The sequence below is a fragment of the Micrasema longulum genome, unplaced genomic scaffold, assembly GCF_059751315.1.
Source record: "Micrasema longulum isolate JH-2025_06_02 unplaced genomic scaffold, ASM5975131v1 h1tg001618l, whole genome shotgun sequence".
Classification (NCBI taxonomy): domain Eukaryota; kingdom Metazoa; phylum Arthropoda; class Insecta; order Trichoptera; family Brachycentridae; genus Micrasema; species Micrasema longulum.
In genome coordinates this window covers 138,264-159,566 of record NW_028278799.1, presented here as the reverse complement: position 1 = coordinate 159,566, position 21,303 = coordinate 138,264, and the positions used below count along the sequence as shown (strand labels likewise).

Here is a 21,303-nt window from a genome sequence, read left to right as displayed (position 1 = left end):
AAACTAAAGTACCTCTTTACACTGAAATGTTTTGAAAATGAAATACAGGGTTACGAAGCAATTTCGAAAGGTGATTATACATTTGTGGCCGGGCACAAAATAACCGAAATTAAATTCTAAGCGTACCCCAGTTGAAGAATCGCATTAAATATGTAAATCTTAATTTTATGGGGCGCCTTGAGACTTTAATGGGCTCCTGGGGAATTTGTGGACTGAAAATCGCGGAAAACTCAGTAAGATTACAACTGTGTACCTATTCTATTTAAGGTTTAGACGTCCGAGACTCGAGTTTAGTCTTCTTCATTTTAGAGAAAAATCAGTTTAAAATCAATGACGTGTAACAAATAGACACGTTATTTCTATAATAGCTACCAACGGAGTTTTAGTCCCAAAACTTATGTATGGAAGTGAAACATGAAACTTGCAGAGGAAGGATGAAAGCCGAGTGAACGCGGTTGAAATGCGATCTCTTAGACGAATGTGTGGGAAATCAATGTATGACAGGGTAATGAATTATGAAATCAGGCGAGAGTGTAAATATTTAGAACATTACAGAAAGAAGACCCAATTCATTCTAAATACAATAATAGATCACAAATTATAGTAGATAGTTATGTTATTAAAATATTAATCTGACTTTCGTAAACTATACATTAATCGTCAATGTTTCTAATCTTTACACACTTAAAAATGTGGTTAAGAAAAATATTAATAAAAAATAAAATTATAATAACCAGAAGATATTATGAAATCAGGCGAGAGTGTAAATCTATGTCAAGTATAATCGATAAGATTAAGAAAGGGTCTCTGAGATGGTTTGGTCACGTAGAACAAATGGACGACGAAAGAATGGTAAAACAAGTATATAAGGTGAAAATGAACGGTAACGTGAGACGAGGACGACCAAGGAAGACGTGGCATGATCAGATAAACCAAAATCTTAAATCTGGTCTTGTCAAAAGCAGACAGAACCGAGGGGCATGTATGACAAGATGTATGAATGTGGAAGAAGCAAGGAATGTATGCCAGGATAGACGTGTGTGGCGGTCCATTCTCTCTGCGTACCCCTACGGGGAAATGGCGTGATGGTAGTAGTAGTAGTAGTAGGAGCTACAAGTGACCGACCGAAGTTTCGGTCAGTAAAACGAGTTTCGGCCGCAGTATGGGTTTTGGCCAAAAATTGTCCGAAACCTGCGGCCAGGATGTGTCAGATTACGTTCGGTTATACTCGGATGAAAAACTAGCACTATAGGGAAATAGCACATACTACGAATACCGATAAAAATATATGGAATGGATTAAGAATAATTAATTGTATTTTTAAAATCAATATGGATATTGTGGAGAAATGTTAGAAATTTCATAAAAATATTTTGCTAGAAAAACGCGACGTGTTTTTGGCCTTGGTTGTCTTGTTGTAGGCCTGTTGTATGGGTGACGTCAATATTCGAAATAATGTTCTGAAAAAAAATTAATGGCCATGAACAAATAAACATGAATCGTGACGTATTAAAGCGGTGGTCAATGGAATTACCGTTTTTGCAGGAATTCAAAATTACAAATTTCAAAACATTTTTTATGCTACTAATAGTAACCAAACATAAATATTTTTACTACACAGTATTTAATTGACCTTTATTACTTTAAAAATGTAAATAGAAAAAGTGATATTTCCCTATTAGAGATTCTAAATTGTCAATTTAATAATTAATTATTGTATTGCCATTATCTAACATGAAAAATAAAAACTAGACTGATTTATGATATGTTAACTGTAGCAGTGGCGAGCCGTGATTTATTTAATAGGTAATCTAATAAAAACGTTCATTAATTTGTGCCTTCATTTAACATGTACATAATGTATGAGTAATATAATTAAAAATGACTATTTTTTCTGTGGTTCTGTAAAAATCAACTCAAAAAACAATTATTATTAACCACGCGATAAACGTAGCTTTATTCTACACTATTTCCATTAAAAACTTGTACAAAAGTTTATTAAAAAATATCATAATGAAATTCAGTAGATTAAATCCATTATAACTGAAATGTTAACACTGAGCACTGGCCAATCGGCATCCCTTTTAAAATTCATAGTGAAAGTTTGAGAAATAAATTTACGTACATTTTAATTTTTCTGTCTGTTGATTTTCGCGAAGTAGACTGGCATACGTGGGGCATACTGAATTGGGGATTTTGGTATAATTTAGGTTATTATAACAGGTTTTGGAGCTTAAAACGGGGAAATAAATGTCAGGTTAAATTTAACAAATTTAATTTATCAAACCATTCATTTCACTAGAACCAATCATCACCCAAGATTGACCCACTCTTTACCCCTGTTTACATAATCCATAAAGTGCGGATTGCGGTCTTTTTTTGAGCGTATTTCTCGGTAATTTGTAGGTAGTAGCAGCAGTCAGTAAAGGCATTTCATTAATTTTTATTGCTTCTACTGCTTTCGTCTTATAAATATTCCACCCCAAGGACATCGTTCAGAATATTTTGGCCAATTACGTACAATGGCTCCTAAAAATGAACTTGGTTTGGATGCTTACATAAATAAAAATATTGTCCGTTTTCCCCGGGAGGTAATATATTTTTGATTATGGTATGAAAGATGTTACTAGCTGGAGCCTTATGGTGGAAAGATCAGACATTTTGCCACCCAATCAACAATAGTCGATTAGGCATCTCGATTGCTGTCATAATGCTATTCTTGAAAACCCTCCGACAATTCAATTGCAAAGACGAATGAGAAAGTGGCAACACTAACAAATTCGTATTTATCTATGGCTCTCCTGTCACACGTAAACTTTTATTGTTTCTTGTCAGACATCTGCCGTTGAATATTTTGTGTATAGAATTAAGAATAGTTCTTAATTCTATAAAACTTCCTTTGCATTAATGAAAGGGATTTGAAAAACATATTGTATAATATATATTTCAAATACGTATTTTGACATTGACGAGCGATAAAATAATTTTACATCATGTTTCTAGTGAAACTTAATTTAATAATGGATTAAAAATAAGTACAGTTATATTTGTTGCACATTTGTTGATACGCCATCATGATAACATTGGTCAGTGTTGTAAATTTTAAGTTAAAGTATTTTTTCATTAGTTATCAATAAAAAAATAGAAAAAAAACTCCATCAAAAGGTAGGTACATTGTTAAACTGATCTCTTTCATTAAAAAAAAATAATTAACAGTTATTGCCGGCGCAATATTATGGGTAACTCATACAGTGTTATTTTTATAACGAAATCCCTCAAGGGCGCTTAACGAATACATGGATATTGATTTTAATTTGTATTATATTTAACTTATATAGAGCATCCGAGATCCTAATTAACCGAGGCCCGAAAAGCAAATCAACTGAGTCCCGTAGGGCCAATTGAATAAGACCAAAAAGACAAATGATTCATTAACACCTGTAACGCCGATTTCATAAAGTCTCAAGGACATGCATTTGAGGACAGAATTATTAAGACCCAAACGGGCTACAATAGCCAAAAGCTGACTGTTATTATTTAAAATGACAGAACTTGTACTAATCAATTTTAATATATTAATAATCCAACGTTTTGCCTATATATTTAATACGTTTGTTTAATTTGTGCAGTTTTGATAGCATTATTTAGAGTGACGAATTATTTTTTATTACCCACATGAAGATTTTTTATTTAAAAAAGAAATATTTGCGTTCTTATGATTTACCCAAATATTTAATTTTAAGGGCCATTTTCAACGAGTTGTAAATAACTCACTATTAGAAAATGGAAATCAAGTTGGGGTAGAGTAGGATTCGAACCACGGACCTTTGGTCCGTGAGTCCGAGACACTAGCCACAGGACCACAACCCGATCACTTCGAACAACAAAAAAATGATTGTGAGGCCTAGAGGGGTGACGTTGTGATGCCCGAGATCTTAAATAAACGAGGCCCGAAGCGCCGACAAATCGAGACCCGCAGGGCCGATGATAACATGAGGGCCACGTTTGCACGCAACAATTTTCTGCTTGTAAACTAATAATTGAATAAAATAAATCACGACTTTAATAAAAATACAGGAGTTAAATTCTTACATATAAATAATAAAAGGTTAAAGTAAATAATATGGAAATATTTCAATAAAAAAACAACCTTTCAATATAGTCCGTTTTACGATGTTGCACTGTAATGCTTACCCTTAACCTATTAAGCTCACCCCCTCTCTCCACCTTCTCTACGTTTTTCAACTATTTCTTAAACAACATGGAATATTTTCATAATTTAATCAGTGAATGTTTGTACTAATCAGTGCATGTGCTTATTAAAATGTATGTCATGTGGGTTTTATATTTTTGTGCAATAACTATGGTGAAGGTATAGTGGGTTTTGCATGTTGGTTTAATCGGTGAGAAGAGACGGGTACGTCTCGAAACCGGTAGACATAGAAAAGTCGGGAAGTGGTTATATACAAATATTTAATAACATTTAGTAATAATTTGTGCAATAGGTATTATAATATGTTGGTAAAAACCACAACGTCGGCGTTGATTGGTTACCTTCATTTGGTGACCATAGCAATGTGTATTTGTTTACAGAAAAATGCGGTGACCATGTTTGGAGCCAAATATTGGAAACGGAAAATTGCATTATTTGATGATCTCACCGAAAAATCGTTTTATTTTTTGACGTGTCTGATAGCGAAAGTAATGACACACCTGATGTGATGTGACATTTTATTTATTTTACTTTATTTTCCATAATAAAAAATGTTATATAAAATTATTTTGTTTTAATGTTCCTTTGCAATGAATCAAAATTGATGACCAACATAATATAAAGAGGTTCGAGGATATAACGCCGATTCACTGATAAAACCCCCTAAATAAGAAAATTTTATATTACAAGTTGAAAATTGAGTTTTATGTCATTTATTTATATTCATCAACTGTTAAAATTTCATAAATCCTCTGACACTTAGTTTCAATTTGAATAAAAAGTACTTTTTTAAAAGTGTTTTCTGATGAAACCCTATAATTTATATTACCAAGTTATTACAGTAAATTATTATTTAAAATTTTACTTGACACTTTATATACATAAGTATACAATATATACACATAAGGGCGGGCATATTGCCATGGCAATTTTTTCCTACCTACCCAAACCGTTCAGTTTGAGAAAATTATAAATACATGGACATATTGAATCTTACAATTTTATACAAAAATTGAAAACAAAGATTAACAAAATAAGAATATATAAAAAAAAACTACACTATACAATGAAGAGAGGAGGGGGGGATAAATTTGAAATTAATGACAATAAAATAGGAGTCAATTCTTAAATTATGTGTAATGAATACATAAAAATCTGCATATGTCTCTACAATTATTTCATTAATTCGTTTTTAGTACTGTAATCGGTTAAATCAATACTTTTTTATACTTAGTCGTCTGCGTAATTATATTAAACGCATTTCTTAAACGTGCCATTAAAAAAAATTAATTATGTCATTAAAAAAAAAAAAATTCACTGCTCGTCTAGTCCGCTTAGTAGTCAGCGTCGGTCAGCGCGTTTGTCTACCATACAATAGGTCTCGGATTCGATTCCCGACGTGGTTGCCATGATATATTCAATTTATAAAGATGTTTTGCACCAAAATATTTCAAAGTTCCAGGATTGGCACCTAAGCGTAAGACTGACCATTTTACCTTCACCTAACACAAATGATGGAGATACGCTGTAGTTCGCTTAAAAACGCAGTGCCGTACCTTTAGGTGCAAAAAGGAATAATGAAAAAATGAAAAAATATATGGAGTAGAGATTTCAAAATTTGTAAAATAATGTATTGTTCGTTTGAAAAATTTTACTCTTAAAGCCCGCTGCCTCAAAAAAACACGGGCGTGGCGGTGTTAGATCATATTAGACCCAGTTTTAAAAGTCATCTTTTTTGCCTTTTTGTAAGTTTTATAATATATAAAATCATGAAAATATGCTCTGAATCGTGGAACAGTAGACACCCTTTTTAAAATAAAAATAAAAATTGCAAATAAATCCTGTTTTCATAATATCGGCATATTTTAATTACAATATTTGAGTTTGTCCAAATTTTTGTAGACAAAAGACTGGATTGCACCCTCTCGGGAGTCATTAAGATAAACAAATTACAACAGGGATGGAGAATACCTTAAATAAGGGAATATCGAAGTCTAGGCATTTACAGGGCTTACGACCGGTCATTGGCTGGTTTTTATTCATCATTCATTTGTATTCATGGTCAGATAAATCTCTTCACAACAATAAAGGTTTCAGCTCTTAAACTTCACCAAAAAAAACGGAAGAATTGAAGAAATATGGATATTCAAACATAGGCAAAATGGTAAGTGTTACACAGTGTGTAAAGTGGCCACTTAAACCTGCTAATGATGGTCATAAGCCCTGTAAATGCCTAGACTTCCATATTCCCTTATTTAAGGTATTCTCCGTCCCCGTTGTAATTTATTAGGCATATGTTTTTTTTTCTTTTATTTTCTTTTCATGGTCATGTCATACCATATTTATATGCTATACACTTACTAATAATTAAAAAAAGAATGGCCCACGCTCAGACGCTGAAGTCTTTGTGGGCATTTTTTCCAATATATGTTATAGCTTAATTTTAAGATGTGTTCTTGTAATTAAAATTCTAAGTAAATATATGTATGGAAAAATAAACAAATAAAAGAAAATAAAAAAAAAGTTTTGTGCATAATTTTTGTGATTTAATTAAGAAAAAAAAAACGTACTTTTAAAAATCACTATTTACATAATCGATAGTTCACAACACTACTAGTCAAATCGGACCCATCTCTGGTATGCATTAGTTAATAACAATAAACAAATCTGAACCTTAAATAATTTGTACAAAGTTTTAACAAAAGACACATTGAATGTAATTTACTCATTGATTAAGGTCGTATATACTGATTTACCTTTATCGAGATTGAGAATGATGTGGTCTCGCCATTGTGCGCATATAGAGTCGCTTCTCTCATAAAGAGAAGCATTCCATACAAGACAAGGCAGGAATACAAACTGCCACTTGGTACTTCGGTTTCCTTATATTGAATTCCGACCAAGAACCCCCTTGCACACTGTAAACCTCCCTAAATCCCGTATTGTGCGGATCAGAAAACTGTTCAGATTTTTACTAAATAAATACCGTCCAAACCTTCGTGCTCATTTTACAGTTGAACATATTAAGTATGCCCAAAAAAGTTTTGATGATGCAGTAGTAACCTCGAAATCAATAGTTTATACAAAAAAAATTCCCTCAAATTCTGCGCACAAATACGAGTTCGAGGTATGTTCAGAAAATAAGTGTATTGTGACCATAACGGGCTGAGGTTTTCATATTTTTAAGGGTTAGCAACACTGCGTGGTAGAGGGAAATCTCCTGACAGATCGAGCATCGCAGGATCACGGTAGTACGTAAACTCATGTTGTAGTGTCCAGTTGCGTGAGTCGGTAAGAAATCCTGCCAAGTGCGAGCCACGTGGTGTGATCCGCTTCCTACGCGCGAATATCACCCACAGAACTTTTTTCGCGAACCAAAACCCTTTTCGGCGAAGGTGTTATGAACAGAACGAGTGTTAGTATGCACATGCAGCCGTATTCGAGGACTTAAATAGGTTTAACGAGCCAGAATCCGAGGACTAACATGAATCCGAGGACTTCTTTAAAATCCTCGTTTTATGGTTAAACATTTGTTAGTAACAGAGTACCGGAGTGTTAACTCCAGGCGGCGCCACTTGCACGAGTGTTTGTGTGAAATTTTGCGTACACCCTGAACCGAGGACCTGAGGAGAGTAAATATTATAAAAGAATGAGGGTGTTTTGTAGGGAGTTTAGTGGAGGCAGAGCAAATGAGGTGGTGCAAAAAATTGAGGAAACTGTTTGTGAAAACCGCCGATTAACAGTGGATGAGAGTTCTGCAATATTTCTACAACTCTCCAGAAATCTATTATACGAGATACTTACAGCAACGCTGGGATACCGGAAACTGTGCGCAAGATGGTACCTAAAACAACTGACAGAGAAACAAAATAAAAATCCGGTCAATAGTGCCAGCGAGTTTCCTGAGTGACTTGAATTGGAAGGTGAAGATTTTCTGAGGTCTATTGTGACTATAGATGAAACATGGGTAGCTCATTATACGCCTGAGTCAAAAAGACAGTCGTCACAGTGACGTTACACAAATTTTGTCAAAAAAGAATCATGGCCTTAGTGTTCTGGGATCAAAAAGGCATCACTTTGGTCAAATTTCTGGCTCAGAGGGAGACCATCAATATGCAACGATATTGTGAGAGAAAAGGTCTGTGTTGCCTAGCTCTTAAGTAGTTGCTCGGTACGTATAATTTTATACCCTCCGAAATGTTGGTAATATAAATTAACCCGAACAGATGTTTAAAAGCCACCATAAGCATGGCAATGCTCCTTCTGACCTGCAAACTCGCGATACCAAATATACCTAAAAGAAACAATGATGGGTACTGCAATGCGTAGTATCCATACTCTTTCATGTAAAGGCAACGAAGAAACTTCATCTGTTTTTTCTCTACCAATAGTAAGTGGCTTCTTCGGGCATCCACACCACCGCACCAGTCTCCAGAATGCTACGCACTTAGATTGTATAAAAAATTTGATGGTTTTTATTTCTGCGAAGAATTATGAATTACAAATCCCAACTTCTTAAAAGCAGAACGACTCACATTGACAATGTGACTATGAAACCTTAATGAGGTATCAAAGGTCACTCCGAAGGTCAGGTAATGCAGCAAGCGGGGAGACCATGGAGAAGATAGACTGATGGCATCGTCAAACTCGTGGAATATGGGTGGAACAGAGTGCCCACTACAGACAGACATGGAAACATTTAGAAGAAGCCTACAGAAGTATACAGCAAGTAAAAAAATGCCAATTATAACATTAGATTTTTGGTTTTCTGATCCGTGTTATACGACCATAGCTCTCGATGTATCCTAATGCTACAAAGTGAACAATGATTCTTTCTTCGGACTTGTGTGTTTAAAGCATTATTTTCTAAGTATAAAGGGGCATAGAATCAAAACTCTCAGACATAGAACAAAAAAAAGAGTTTAGAAAAAACTACCCGTTTTCAAGAGAGAAAAATTGATTCCACATTCCCCAAGTGACATGAAATGGTATAACTTCTCAGAGACAGGTGCAAAACTAATTACATAAATCATACCCGTATTCGCGCTCGATGGTGTATAGGGAACTTCATTGGAACACCAAATGCAACGTACCTCGATCATTTGTCAAATGAAGGTAAGGTGATCAGTTTTACGCTTTAGGTACCAGTCCAGGGACAGTGGAATACTTTAGTCTTATACTACGATTAAAACGAATATTCCACGTCGACCCTGCCAGGAATCGAACACGGGACCTCAAGCATGACGCCATTATTTAATGTCGAACTACCATGACGATGGATCAAACAAAATATAAAAACAAATTGTAATGAGGAAGTTCAGTGGTTTTTTCACGTTTTTTTATTTGTTTATAGTTAACTTAACTAAGCCAAAATTAAAAAGAAATTGTGTCGTTTTATCAACGCTATAATTTTTAAAAGCTTTGTATTTCTGAAATTACTCCGCGTGTGACGTCTCAAGTTCTCTTCCGCTTCTTCTCGGTCAGTTCTGCCGATTGACCCATTGACGGTAAGTAAACCGGACATCTTCCACAACTCTCTTATCATTGGTTGATTCATATGAACTACTGACGTCGTTCAAAGTAGTCAATTTTTATTTAAATATTTTAAAATATTTATTCGTTCATTTTCAAGAAATTTTTTTGTATAATTCAATGCTCTAATTTTTACCGCGCGTAAGAAAAAAAAATTCGTAACCAATTTCCGGCAGGGCTGAAATTTCGCGTTGGCCAGGAACAGCATCGAAAAACTTTGTTTTGTACATATTATTGAGTATAGGTTGTTTTTATGGACGTTAGTATTATAATGACTGTTGAGGAGTGGACGAGGTGTGAAAAATACCTTGTCCTGGAGGAAGAATTTAGTAAGTGGACTGTATTGTAAGGGAAGGAAGGTTGCGCAACTCCACTAACCTGCTGATGGATGAAGCGTGATGAGTGCTGGAACCCTGGTGAAGCTGGCGGTTGAAAAACGCTCTCACAGCTTGTCTGGATAGATTTGGCGGTCTAAAATGACGCAGGCACAGCTCGCTTGTAGAAATATTAGTAAAGCACTTCACTCGTGCATGTTAGATTTTGTCCTGATTTTTAACGTTGTAACCGGCACTCACACGTAGTATTATTGTTACATGGAGTGCGCTAGGAAATGGCAAGGACGGGTAGGTAGGTATAGATTTGGTCCGAACAATGATACTTGTCAAAAAATTTTAGAACGCAAGAAGCATAGAATTAAGACTAGTCCAGAAACCGCATACGCACATCAAACAGAAGGCGACTAAGCTACTAATAAATGAGTAGGTTTACGTTTTGACCTATTAGTTTCTTTGTAGACGTCGCTCAGTACGCAACTCCTGATTTGAATTCAACTATGCCATGTTGTGTCCTTTTAAATGTGTAGAAATACTGCTAGGATCTTAAAGAAACAGCATAGTATCACATTTCACGTGTAATTGGCAAACGAATGTTTAAGTAGCAAATGAATTACTTCAAAATTGAATTATTTTTCCATCTGTCAGATTGTCGAAGAAACAAAATGGAAATTTCGTTAGTGTTGTAAATATGCTGATGGGAAGATAAATGCCTCCAGAAATCTAGTTCTCTTTAACAAACGAATGTAGATAAATTAATGGTTAATTAATTAATTAATTAATTTTATTTGATTAACAAAAACGGCAAATCTGCCTTTTACAAAAAATTATAATACTAACATATTTGGCTTAGTATTGTATTTTTTTTAAAACATAAATTTCCTTATGCCCAAGATTAATAAAAAAAAAATTAAACCTAACAATTTTACAAGATTTATGTTTAAAAAAATAACCTAAAAATTATACAGCATATTCAGTAGAAAGTTTAAATAATTCAAGAATAAATATAAAACAAACTAAATTAAATAATAAAACATTCTAGAGTAATACAACAAGAAAATCATAAGTACTGTTTCATACAGCTGGACAAAGTGATATAAAACTGTATATATTATGAAATGCATGAATAAATAAATATAATTACCATTTTAATTAAATATATATTTATTAATTTAAAAACTCCTTAAAAAAAAGTTTCAATACAGAATATCACCTTATACATTCAAAGTTTGAATGAGGTATCATTCAATATTTGAACTGGCTGTTTTCTGCAAAATTCAAATTTAGGGTTGTGTGGTCAGCTAGACTTAAAAAATCACCAAAATTCCTTTAGCGCATAATTAAGCTATTATAACAAATTGATTAAGTGATTATTTAAAATTATGTACCCCAATTTAAACATAAAATAATACGTAAACGACATAATGACACAACATACATTAGTTTTACTGGGGAAGGCTGTTTTCTGCAAAATGCACATATTAGGCGGACATGTGATTAAAACTGGTCAAATATTTAATTAAAATATTTTTTGTAATATAAAAAAAATATGTATGCATTATTTATCATCTGTCGTTGTAAAAAACGCTCTAACTATTGGAAAGCAATCTATTGAATGTGGGATCGTCTCCTGTGCTTGAGGTCCCTAGTTCGATTCCTGTTTGAAATGAAATATTTATTAAAAATGTGGTTTTACAATGCAATGTTTCGTCGTTCCTGGACTTCTGAAGCGTCAGACTGACAACACCTGACCTTGCAAGTTATTTATTTATTTTTTAAACTTTTGTACGTAATGTTATTTGTACATTGGCGGGCTTATTGCCAAATGGCAATTTCTTCCAACCAACCAATAAAATAAAACTTTTATTTTTATAATTCAAACATATTCAATAAAAAACAAAGATAAAAAGAAAGCTAAAGATATATTAAAATGGAAATAAATGTATTTGTGTATAAATTACTTTAAATCAATGATTGTACTCAATGGGAAAAAGGAAAAAAGAGGAAAAAGGAAAGGAGGAGAGATTAAGGAAGAGAAAGGAGATGTTTCTTCAAACGTGATTTAAACAGAGATACTGTAGTAACATCTTTGATGGTGGATGGGAGATGATTCTACAGTCGAGCTGCATGGACACTATATGAGTTAGAGAAGAAAAAGGAATTGTGGATGAGTACTAAGAAAGTGCTTTGAGAATTAGAACGAAGAGGTAAACCATGAACTGATAAGCGTTGAAATTTTTCACGCAGGTATATAGGAGCGTTAGGACTATGAAGTACATCGAACAGAAGTAAAAGGGAGTGATATTCTCTCCGCTGTCTAATTTTGAGCCATTTCAGTTTCAAAATCAGAAATATGGTCATATTTCCTAAGACCAAAAATACTCGTATACCTTATGCATGTATTTTGAAGTCCTTTAAGTTTATCGAGTTGCTTACAGCTTAAATCAGTCATGGAAACATTAGCGTAATCTAGTAGTAATGCTTGTACGGAAGTGCATTTAGTATTATTGGGTAAGAATTTTTGCAACCTTCTAAGTGAGTAGACTATACAATATTTTGCGGCTATTAATAAATTATTATTAGTATGAGCTCGCCAGCATAGATGTTCATCCATTAGTACTCCTAGATTTTTTTTACGAATTTCCTGTATTTTGCAATGATCCAAATCACTATGTGTTTACATTGTGTGCCTATAAAATTTGTTTCGCAATGTTGTGTTGTTACTGCAGTGGAGTACTTAACTTCACGTTGGGAGTTAGTTTAAAGACAGTTTTCTTACCTCAGTAAAGATAGCCGTAAACGGAATGCCGGTTCCGGTAAAGGGGTGGACTCGGGCGGGAGGGTGATGGGCGGCCAGGCGGCCAACTGCTCGAGGGCTGCATCTGTCACGGCGAATCTTTGCGTGAGGTTTGTCCTGAAACGGTTTAAATTGACAAAGTAATTTCACAGGGCTTGCTTTGAAACGGTTTCAACTGTTATAATATTTGAAACATGTCAAGCCATAATCGGCAGAACACTTTTGGCGAATTGAGTTTTTTTAAGGAAAAGTGTTCCTTATTGCCCCTTGCACAAGTGTTAAAAAGATCATAGCTCTTTAAAATTCACGTGCCACATTAATGGATATGTATTTTATTTATTGAAAGAACACAACAGCCATAACTTAGAATCAGTCATGAATTTTTTAATTACGATTTTTTACTAAAAACATTATTTTTTTTAAAACTTAACGATATAAGGAAAAATGAACGTAGTTATGCAGAAAACAGCCAGTCCACAATTTTGAAAAAATGAGATATTGATGTTATCGGGTGCAAAAAAGTAAATTCTATGTTCTGCTAAAAACAGCCAGACCGTTTTCATACAAAAATTTGTTTTAATCACCTTTTGAAAATGGTATCAATCACAAAAACGGCATTTCTCAATTTGCAGAAAACACCCACAACACTATAAAATCTTAACGAATTCAAAAATCATTATAACTGGTCCAAAACATAATTAAATTCTTGTTTGTAATGTAAAAATAAAACTAATATATTCCTTGTTTATCATTTGTTAAAGTCAAAAACATTCCAAATGTTGTGGAGATTTGTTTATTCACTCTTTTCACAAAGGTGCTACTATCTCAGTTCCACTTTTCTATGGCTGGCTGCTTTCTGCATAACTACGTTAAATTATAGACCTTTTCAATTTATTCAAAATTGTAAATTCAATATGAGATTGCCTTGAACTATCATCTCTCATAAACTTCAGGGCACCTGGAAGAATGACTAGACAGGTGCCACCGTTTTGTAGCAACAATTCACGGACAGTGTATACTTGTAATACCATATTAAACAGACTTCATGAACTCGGCAATAGTTATTCCCACGTATCTGATATATTTTGTGTAAGGTATTGTTCCTATAGAACAAACCTTTTGAACCTTTTGAAGATGGTAAATGGTTTATATTGATTTATTCATGCATTTCATAATATATACAGTTTTTTGTTCATTTTGCCCAGCTGTATGAAACAGTACTTATTATTTTCTTGTTGTATTTCTGTAGAATGTTTTATTATTTAATTTTGTTTTTTACATTTATTCTTAAATTGTTTAATCTTTCTACTAAATATGCTGTATAATTTTTAGGTTAATTTTTTGGTATAAATCTTTTATAATTCTTAGGTTTATTTTTTTTTATCAATCTTGGGTATAAGGAAATTTATGTTTTTTAAAAAAAAAAAAATATTAAGCCAAATATGTTAGTGTTATAATTTTTTGTAAAAGGCAGATTTGTCGTTTATGTTGATAAAATCAAATAAAATAACAACAAAAAAAATAATATTTACATATAAATCAAAATTATAGGCCAATTATAATAGTTCTTTTTATATTACTCCGCACCATTCCTTTCTGAAATATTTTTTTTGAGCTAAGCAAAACAACGTAACCGACGACAGTGTAGGTGGTTACGCTAGCTCGCAACCAAAAAATAAACCTGTCAGAGTTACTGGCAAAACAGCGTTACCGCCACTATCTAAAAAGCGGAAGGTATTTAAACAATTTGGCTATCATTTCAGGATTGGCAGTAGCCAACCATTATAAATCCTATTATCGAATTATTAAAAAAAATATAAATGGAACAAAAATTTGAAAAAAGCTTCTCCTGCACAATTCACTATTTGTCGCTTACGCTGTTCTGCCGATTATGGCTCGATGTCCTGAAACGGTTTCAGCTGTCAAAAACTTTGCTCGAGACATATCCTGAAACGATTAAATTTTCAGATTCTTTATTTGAAGTTTGTCCTAAAATGGTTTTATTGTCAGAATCTTCGCGTGAGACTTTTTCTGAAATGGTTTTCAGAAAATGTTTTTATGGTTCCTTAATATTTACATAAGGATTGTCTTGAAACCGCTCAACTGTCAAAGAATGGGAATCGTAAAGTTTGTATTTAAATTTATAAGGTGAGGAAAGTACATTCTAATTTCAAATGCAGAAAATATCCCGAAGGTGAAGACAATAGAATGTACTTTTCTCACCTTAAGGTTTGTCTCTGCATACGGGTATTAGAGTTAAGTTTGTTTTTGGCCTGAAATAGTTTCAAAAGTCAAATATTTGTCTGCAACGGTTTCAATTATCAGACAATCTCTGTGCTGGGTTTGTTCTGAAACAATGATTTAGAAATTGCTATAATAAACTATTTTGTACAAACCTAAGGTTACTTCCGTTGGTGAATATGTAGAAAGCAACTTCAGACCTTTCCAATTGCAGTCTGGTCACCAGTTTACCGAGTTCAGTTGCTCTGCTGACCTAAGAATTGATTAAAATTAATAAATAAATAATTACATTATAACTTAAGTCAGAAGATCAAAAGACAATTATGTATACAATCAGAGGAATAATACCCCATTTATGTAAAATAAATGAAATGTTTTACCAGTTAAGGGTATTTTATGGAGCAAAATTATTATCCAACAGATGTTCAGCTCGATATATAAAAATAAATTAGAACACAGCTATCTAACAAGATTTACATCTGTTGATGGCCTAGTAGTACCAAAATTTAAAAATAAATATGGACAACGAACGTTGGATTATATTGTTCCAAAAGTATTTAATTTGTTGCCACTTGACATGAAAACATGTCATAGTAAAAATAAAATTAAGTTTCTATTACGTAAGTGGTTAGTAGATAAAACGTTCCTATATTGATTTATTATTTATGTAATAAATTTTTTAATTTATTTTTTATTTATTATTATTTTTTTATATATTTTTTTATCCCTCATTGAATACATTTTTGTTATTTTCTAGGGTTATCCTTTTCTTTTCTTTTATTACTTTCTTACTTTCTTATTTCATTTACATTTTTTAGATCATAATTTTAAGATGTACTTTTAATTTTCTTATTATTTTTTTTTCTGTAGATATGAATTGAAATTCTCGATTTACTTTACTTTGTTTAATTTATTTTTTATCTTGTTTTGATTACATTTATGAGCACACACTATTTATACATGTGTCTATTTTTTTTCTCTTATATTTAAAATATATTTAAGTAAATTACTATTCTTTAATTTTAATTGTATTATTTTACTCTATTTTCTTACTTAAAAAAAAAAAAAAACTTTAAACTATTTTTATGTTTATTATTTTATACGTATACAGTATTATGTCTGTACTCTTCTTATTTGATTATTAATTAAAACTAATGTCTGAGCACCCGATGACAAACTATTATTGAATAGTTTATCGGGACAAAATATAGCTTAATACTTTGTTTTCTTTATAATATATTAATATTGTAATAATATGTATATTTTATTGAATAAAGACTCTATAAAAAAATTAAAAAAACAAAAGTCGGTGGTTTAAACCGCACCCTACCCCAACTTGATTCCCGTTTCCTAAAAGTGAGTTACGTATACACATTTCAATCCAAATGGCCACAAAATCAATTAAAAAATTATCTAAAATTTTAAAACGATACAATTTATTTTTAAAAATGGCCGTCTCTTGGTACTGAAATCGTTATTTAAACAATCATCATTCTACCTCCTGTACTCTCTACATCCCCTCCTTCACAACTCCCTACCAATTCATCACTATGAGTTTTTTTTTCAAATTAAGCTAATTGCATGTTAGAACATAGTGGTGTTCGCATCTCTATAAATCTGCATGTGATTGATGTATTTTCGGAAATACTTTAAATATACTACAGTAATGGTGAAGGTGGGGGTGTATTTTTTAGTATTTGCATGTTGGTGTGGTAAATATCCTGATGAAGAGACGGGTACGTCTCGAAACCAGTAGACTAAAAAAGTCGGTATGTGGTTACATACTAATATTCACTTACATTAATCATCATTCCTTTTCTGCACCTAATGGTGCATAGGCCAATGCATCGCTAAACCAACCGTGTTACGTTTTATGGATTTTTTTTAAGATTAGAAGAAAATTTTGGTTGTAAATATGTAATTTTCAGCGCATGTATTTAGCAAAATTTTAATGTCGCACAATGGCTGATATTAATGTTTAAAATAAATAACCCCTTGTAAACACGGGGCGGAAAATTTCGGAAGTAACTCGTATGTCGTATCACGACTGGGCTTCCGGTTCCGTGTTAATTGAGTTACGTCCCATTTATAAGGCTGTCGCTCAAATGGAGGTTGTTTATGAAGTCCCAGGAAACTTAATACACAAATTTAATATGGTTTTTCTCCCATCCTCCCCCAGGGTGACGTAGCCACATAAATCCATGTCTCGGTTCGCGGTGATAAGCCATTAAGGGTCGCCGCCAGAAAATTATTCCCCCTGACACATGACTCCACGAGTCACGTCACACTTTATTTGGCACTCAATGACCGGTTTCATACGATCGTAAAAATCCACTTGGGACGATAAATAACGTAGGATGGTGGGATTTTTTTTATTGTAATATAATTATTTTTGATTAATTTTAATTTATTTATGTATGTTTTTACATATTTTAACCTCCCCTGGGGTGGTATTCCAAAAGCTCTCGCGGCCGTATTATCTCGCGTATTTACATCCAAAATGAAAAAAAAAAAACGGTTTTCTCGTGCCGCGAGAGCGGTTCAGAATAACACCCCTGGATTTCTTTTTGCAGAATTTCCGAGAGTAGACACTAAATAAATAACCACAAATAAAACGCCATATCACTCTGTATTTGCACACAGACCTCGCTTCTTTTACATTCATACATCTTCTCATGCACGCACTTCGATTATTTCTACTCTCGACATGTCCATCTTCAAGTATTTGATGGACTTGATCGTGCCATGTCTTTCACGGTCTTTCTCATTTTCTGCCTCTATCAACATTCGCATCGTAGATCCTTTTAGCCGTTCTTTCGCTGTCCATTCGCACTACATGTCCAAACCACTACATGTCCAGCACCCCTTTCTTGATTCTGTCGATAATGCAAGTCTCAGTCTTACACAGTTCACGGATCTCAACATTTGGGCACCTATCATACATAGTTTTACAACACATTCGCCTAAAGGATCGCATTTCGACAGCATTTATCCTACTCTCATCATTATTTTTTCAATTCATAAACATTTGTTTGCCAAAGTAGATTTCAGTGCACCGTTCACCCTGTTCCCGGTACTCACCTTCCTTTCAATATCTTTTTCAGGCTTTCCATCTCTAGGAAACATACTTCCCAGATACACAAATTCTTTTACCTGATTCAGAATATCTTCGTTCACACTGATCTCACATTTGGTTATATTTTCATCCCTTTCGAAAGATATAACTTTGGATTTATCAACATTCATCAGCAAATTGCCTTTCTCGCATACACCGTAGACTTTTGTTACCAAGAATTGCAGGTCTTCTTTGCTAGAAGCACGACATCATCAGCGAATACATAAATCCACCTTAATAAGAGTCTCGTGTGGATTTAGACAATGCGCATAAAATTGGCCATTGGTCCCTACTGCACTGGTATTTCACTCACAGCGTACGTCAATCTTTTTTTTAAGGCAAGATGATCAGCCTTACGTCAAGGAGCCGCCAGTCCAGGGACTATAAAGTACTGTAAAGTCACTCTTGTATGTTGCAACTTGACATGAAAACATGTCATGGTAAAAATAAAATTATGTTTATATTTCGTAAGTGTTGAGTAGACAGAACGTTCCTATATTGATTTATTATTTATGTAAAACATTTTTATATCTCTTATTGAATGCATTTTTGTTTTTTTTTTTAGGTTAACCTTATCTTTTATTTCTTTCAATTTTATTTACATTTTTTAAATCTTAATTTTGATAGGGTACTTTTAATTTTCTGATAATTTTTATTTTTTCTGTAGATACAAATTGAAATTTTCGATTTACTTTGTTTTATTTTTTTATCTTCTTTTGATAACATTTATGATTACACACTATTTATATATGTGTTTATTTTTTTTCTTATATTTAAAATATATTCTAGTAAATTGCTTTTCTTAAATTTCAATTGTATTATTTTACTCCATTTTCTTACTTTAAATAAATATTATTTCTATAAACTATTTTTTTTTGTTCACTATTTTGTTTTACTTGATGTTCATTATTTTATACGTATTCAGTACTATATCTGTACTCTTTTTATTTGATTATTAATTAAAATTAATGTCTGAGCACCCGATGACAAACTATTATTGAATAATTTATCGGGACAAAATATATTTTAGAACTTCGTTTTTTTTTTATAATGTATTAATATTGTAAAAATGTGTATATTTTATTGAATAAAGACTCTATGAAAAAAAAAATCGTTAGACCACGAGGCGAACAACTTTCAATTTATTATGTCCATAAACAAAAAATTTTTTTTTACGTACTTGTTCTTCGACTTCTGTGACGATGGATCTATAGACCAGGCTGTCCCTAAGAGCCAAGGTCGTCTGGACGATCAGCGCCATGATGGGGATGAAGGGGAGGATCAGGAGACGGAGTAGTTGGGCTCGTCTCCTGCCGCGCCCCATGTGCCGTCCGATCTCTTCGTCTTCATCCGAGTCTTCTTCCACTGCATCTGTAAATGGAATGTGGTCGATTTTCAATGTCACTTCAAAGGCATAAAAAAAGTGTCACTCTAAAGTGTCACTCTAAAGTGTCACTCTAAAGTGTCACTCTAAAGTGTCACTCCAAAGTGTCACTCTAAAGTGTCACTCTAAAGTGGTACGAAAAAATGTGTCACTCCAAAAGTGTACCAAAAATGAGTTATTATGAAGGAGTGCAAAAAAATGAGTCATTTCGAAAGGTGTACGAAAAATGTGTCACTACAAAAGTCTATGAAATACTATGTATGTACACACTAGATTTTCTTTAACTTTACGTGAGAGCGGTTTAAATTATTATTTTGACACTTTATGTCACAATTTGGTAAGTATACATCCTTTGATACTTGGGTTGGTTATGTATATATTGTTTCCCCAAACCTGTAAAAAAGCCTTAATATAACTTTTTCAAGATTAAATATAAATAAAAGTGGTCTACGACTCGGACGAAATACAGAAATATCGGTGTTTTTAATATCGCGTTTTTAGTCCGATATTCCGTTTTTTTGTTGTTGTTACATATTGAAAACGTGTTTTGAAATTAAATATCTATCTAAGTAATTTCCGAGATACTTTATTTTGTCAACAGAATTAATATTTGAATTAACAATATTAATATTGTATCCTTGGGGTATATTTTTTCTCCCAACATTATTATGTTTTTTTTTTATAATCCATTTAAACTTTTTACTATTTTGATAATCGTAATTAAACTTATTTATCAAAGTTTTGAGTATGTCCAAATGCTTGCAGACTGGCTGGATTTTCTCCCTAGGGAGTTGTACATATTTAAATTTGTTGCAATAGAGAGGGAAAACATTTTTGAGAAGAGAATGTGGGAGTCTAGGCATTTACAGGGCTTATGACCTGTAATTGGCTGGTTTAAGTGGCCACTCTGCCATTTGCAATTGGAAATTCTGCCCACGTTTGAGCATCCACATTTTCTTAACTATTCCATGTGTTGGATTTTGTGAAGTAAAAGAGCTGAAACCTTTATCACGCGGGTGAGATTCATCCTATAATAAATATGAATAACTCCCTAGTGAGAAATCCAGCCAGTCTGCAAGCATTTGGACATACTCAAACATTGTTGAATTAACAACCTGGTAAAAGAGTATATAAAGATTGGATTTTTTTAAAAAGCGTTGCCTAGTAGGTGATTTGGTTCAGCTGGATGAATCTCACCCACGTGATAAAGGTTTCAGCTCTTTTACTTCACAAAAGTCAACAGATAGAAGAGTTGAGGGAATGTGGATGCTCAAACATAGGCAGAATGGTGAATGTTACACAGTGTATAAAGTGACCACTTAAACCAGCCAATGACATGTCATAAGCCCTGTAAATGCCTAGACTTCCATATTCCCTTCTCAAAAATGTTTTCCCTCTCTGTTGCAACAGATTTAAATCTTATTTTTCACTATATCATGTTTATCTTCTGATATGTAGTAACTAGTGTACTATCTGCAAAAAGTTGGATTTTAGAATATTTTAGAGATTCATTATGGCGGTCCCAGGGTGCTGTTTAGAAGGCGGGGTAGAATGTATTACGTATTACGTGGGGTAGTTTAATAAGGTTGTATCTGTAGTCAATGTGATGCATTTCTATACGGTGATATAGAGATGCACGTGCAGTAGATAAAACGGTTCAAAAGAAATCAGTCGTAGCAAATAGGGCAA

At 33.1% G+C, this 21,303-nt stretch overlaps 1 protein-coding gene across 1 annotated transcript in view; it reads right to left on the bottom strand.

Moving 5' to 3' along the window:
- Positions 1-21,303, bottom strand: part of LOC148274591 (uncharacterized) — a 52,354-nt gene that overhangs the window by 18,354 nt on the left and 12,697 nt on the right. Inside the window, exons 2-4 of the mRNA XM_088236913.1 lie at positions 19,411-19,601; positions 15,271-15,368; positions 12,857-12,991 (exon numbers count right to left, since the gene is read on the bottom strand). Coding sequence (XP_088093039.1) covers positions 12,857-12,991; positions 15,271-15,368; positions 19,411-19,554 — 377 coding nt within the window. The 5' untranslated portion in view covers positions 19,555-19,601. The remainder of the gene's footprint in view (positions 1-12,856; positions 12,992-15,270; positions 15,369-19,410; positions 19,602-21,303) is intronic.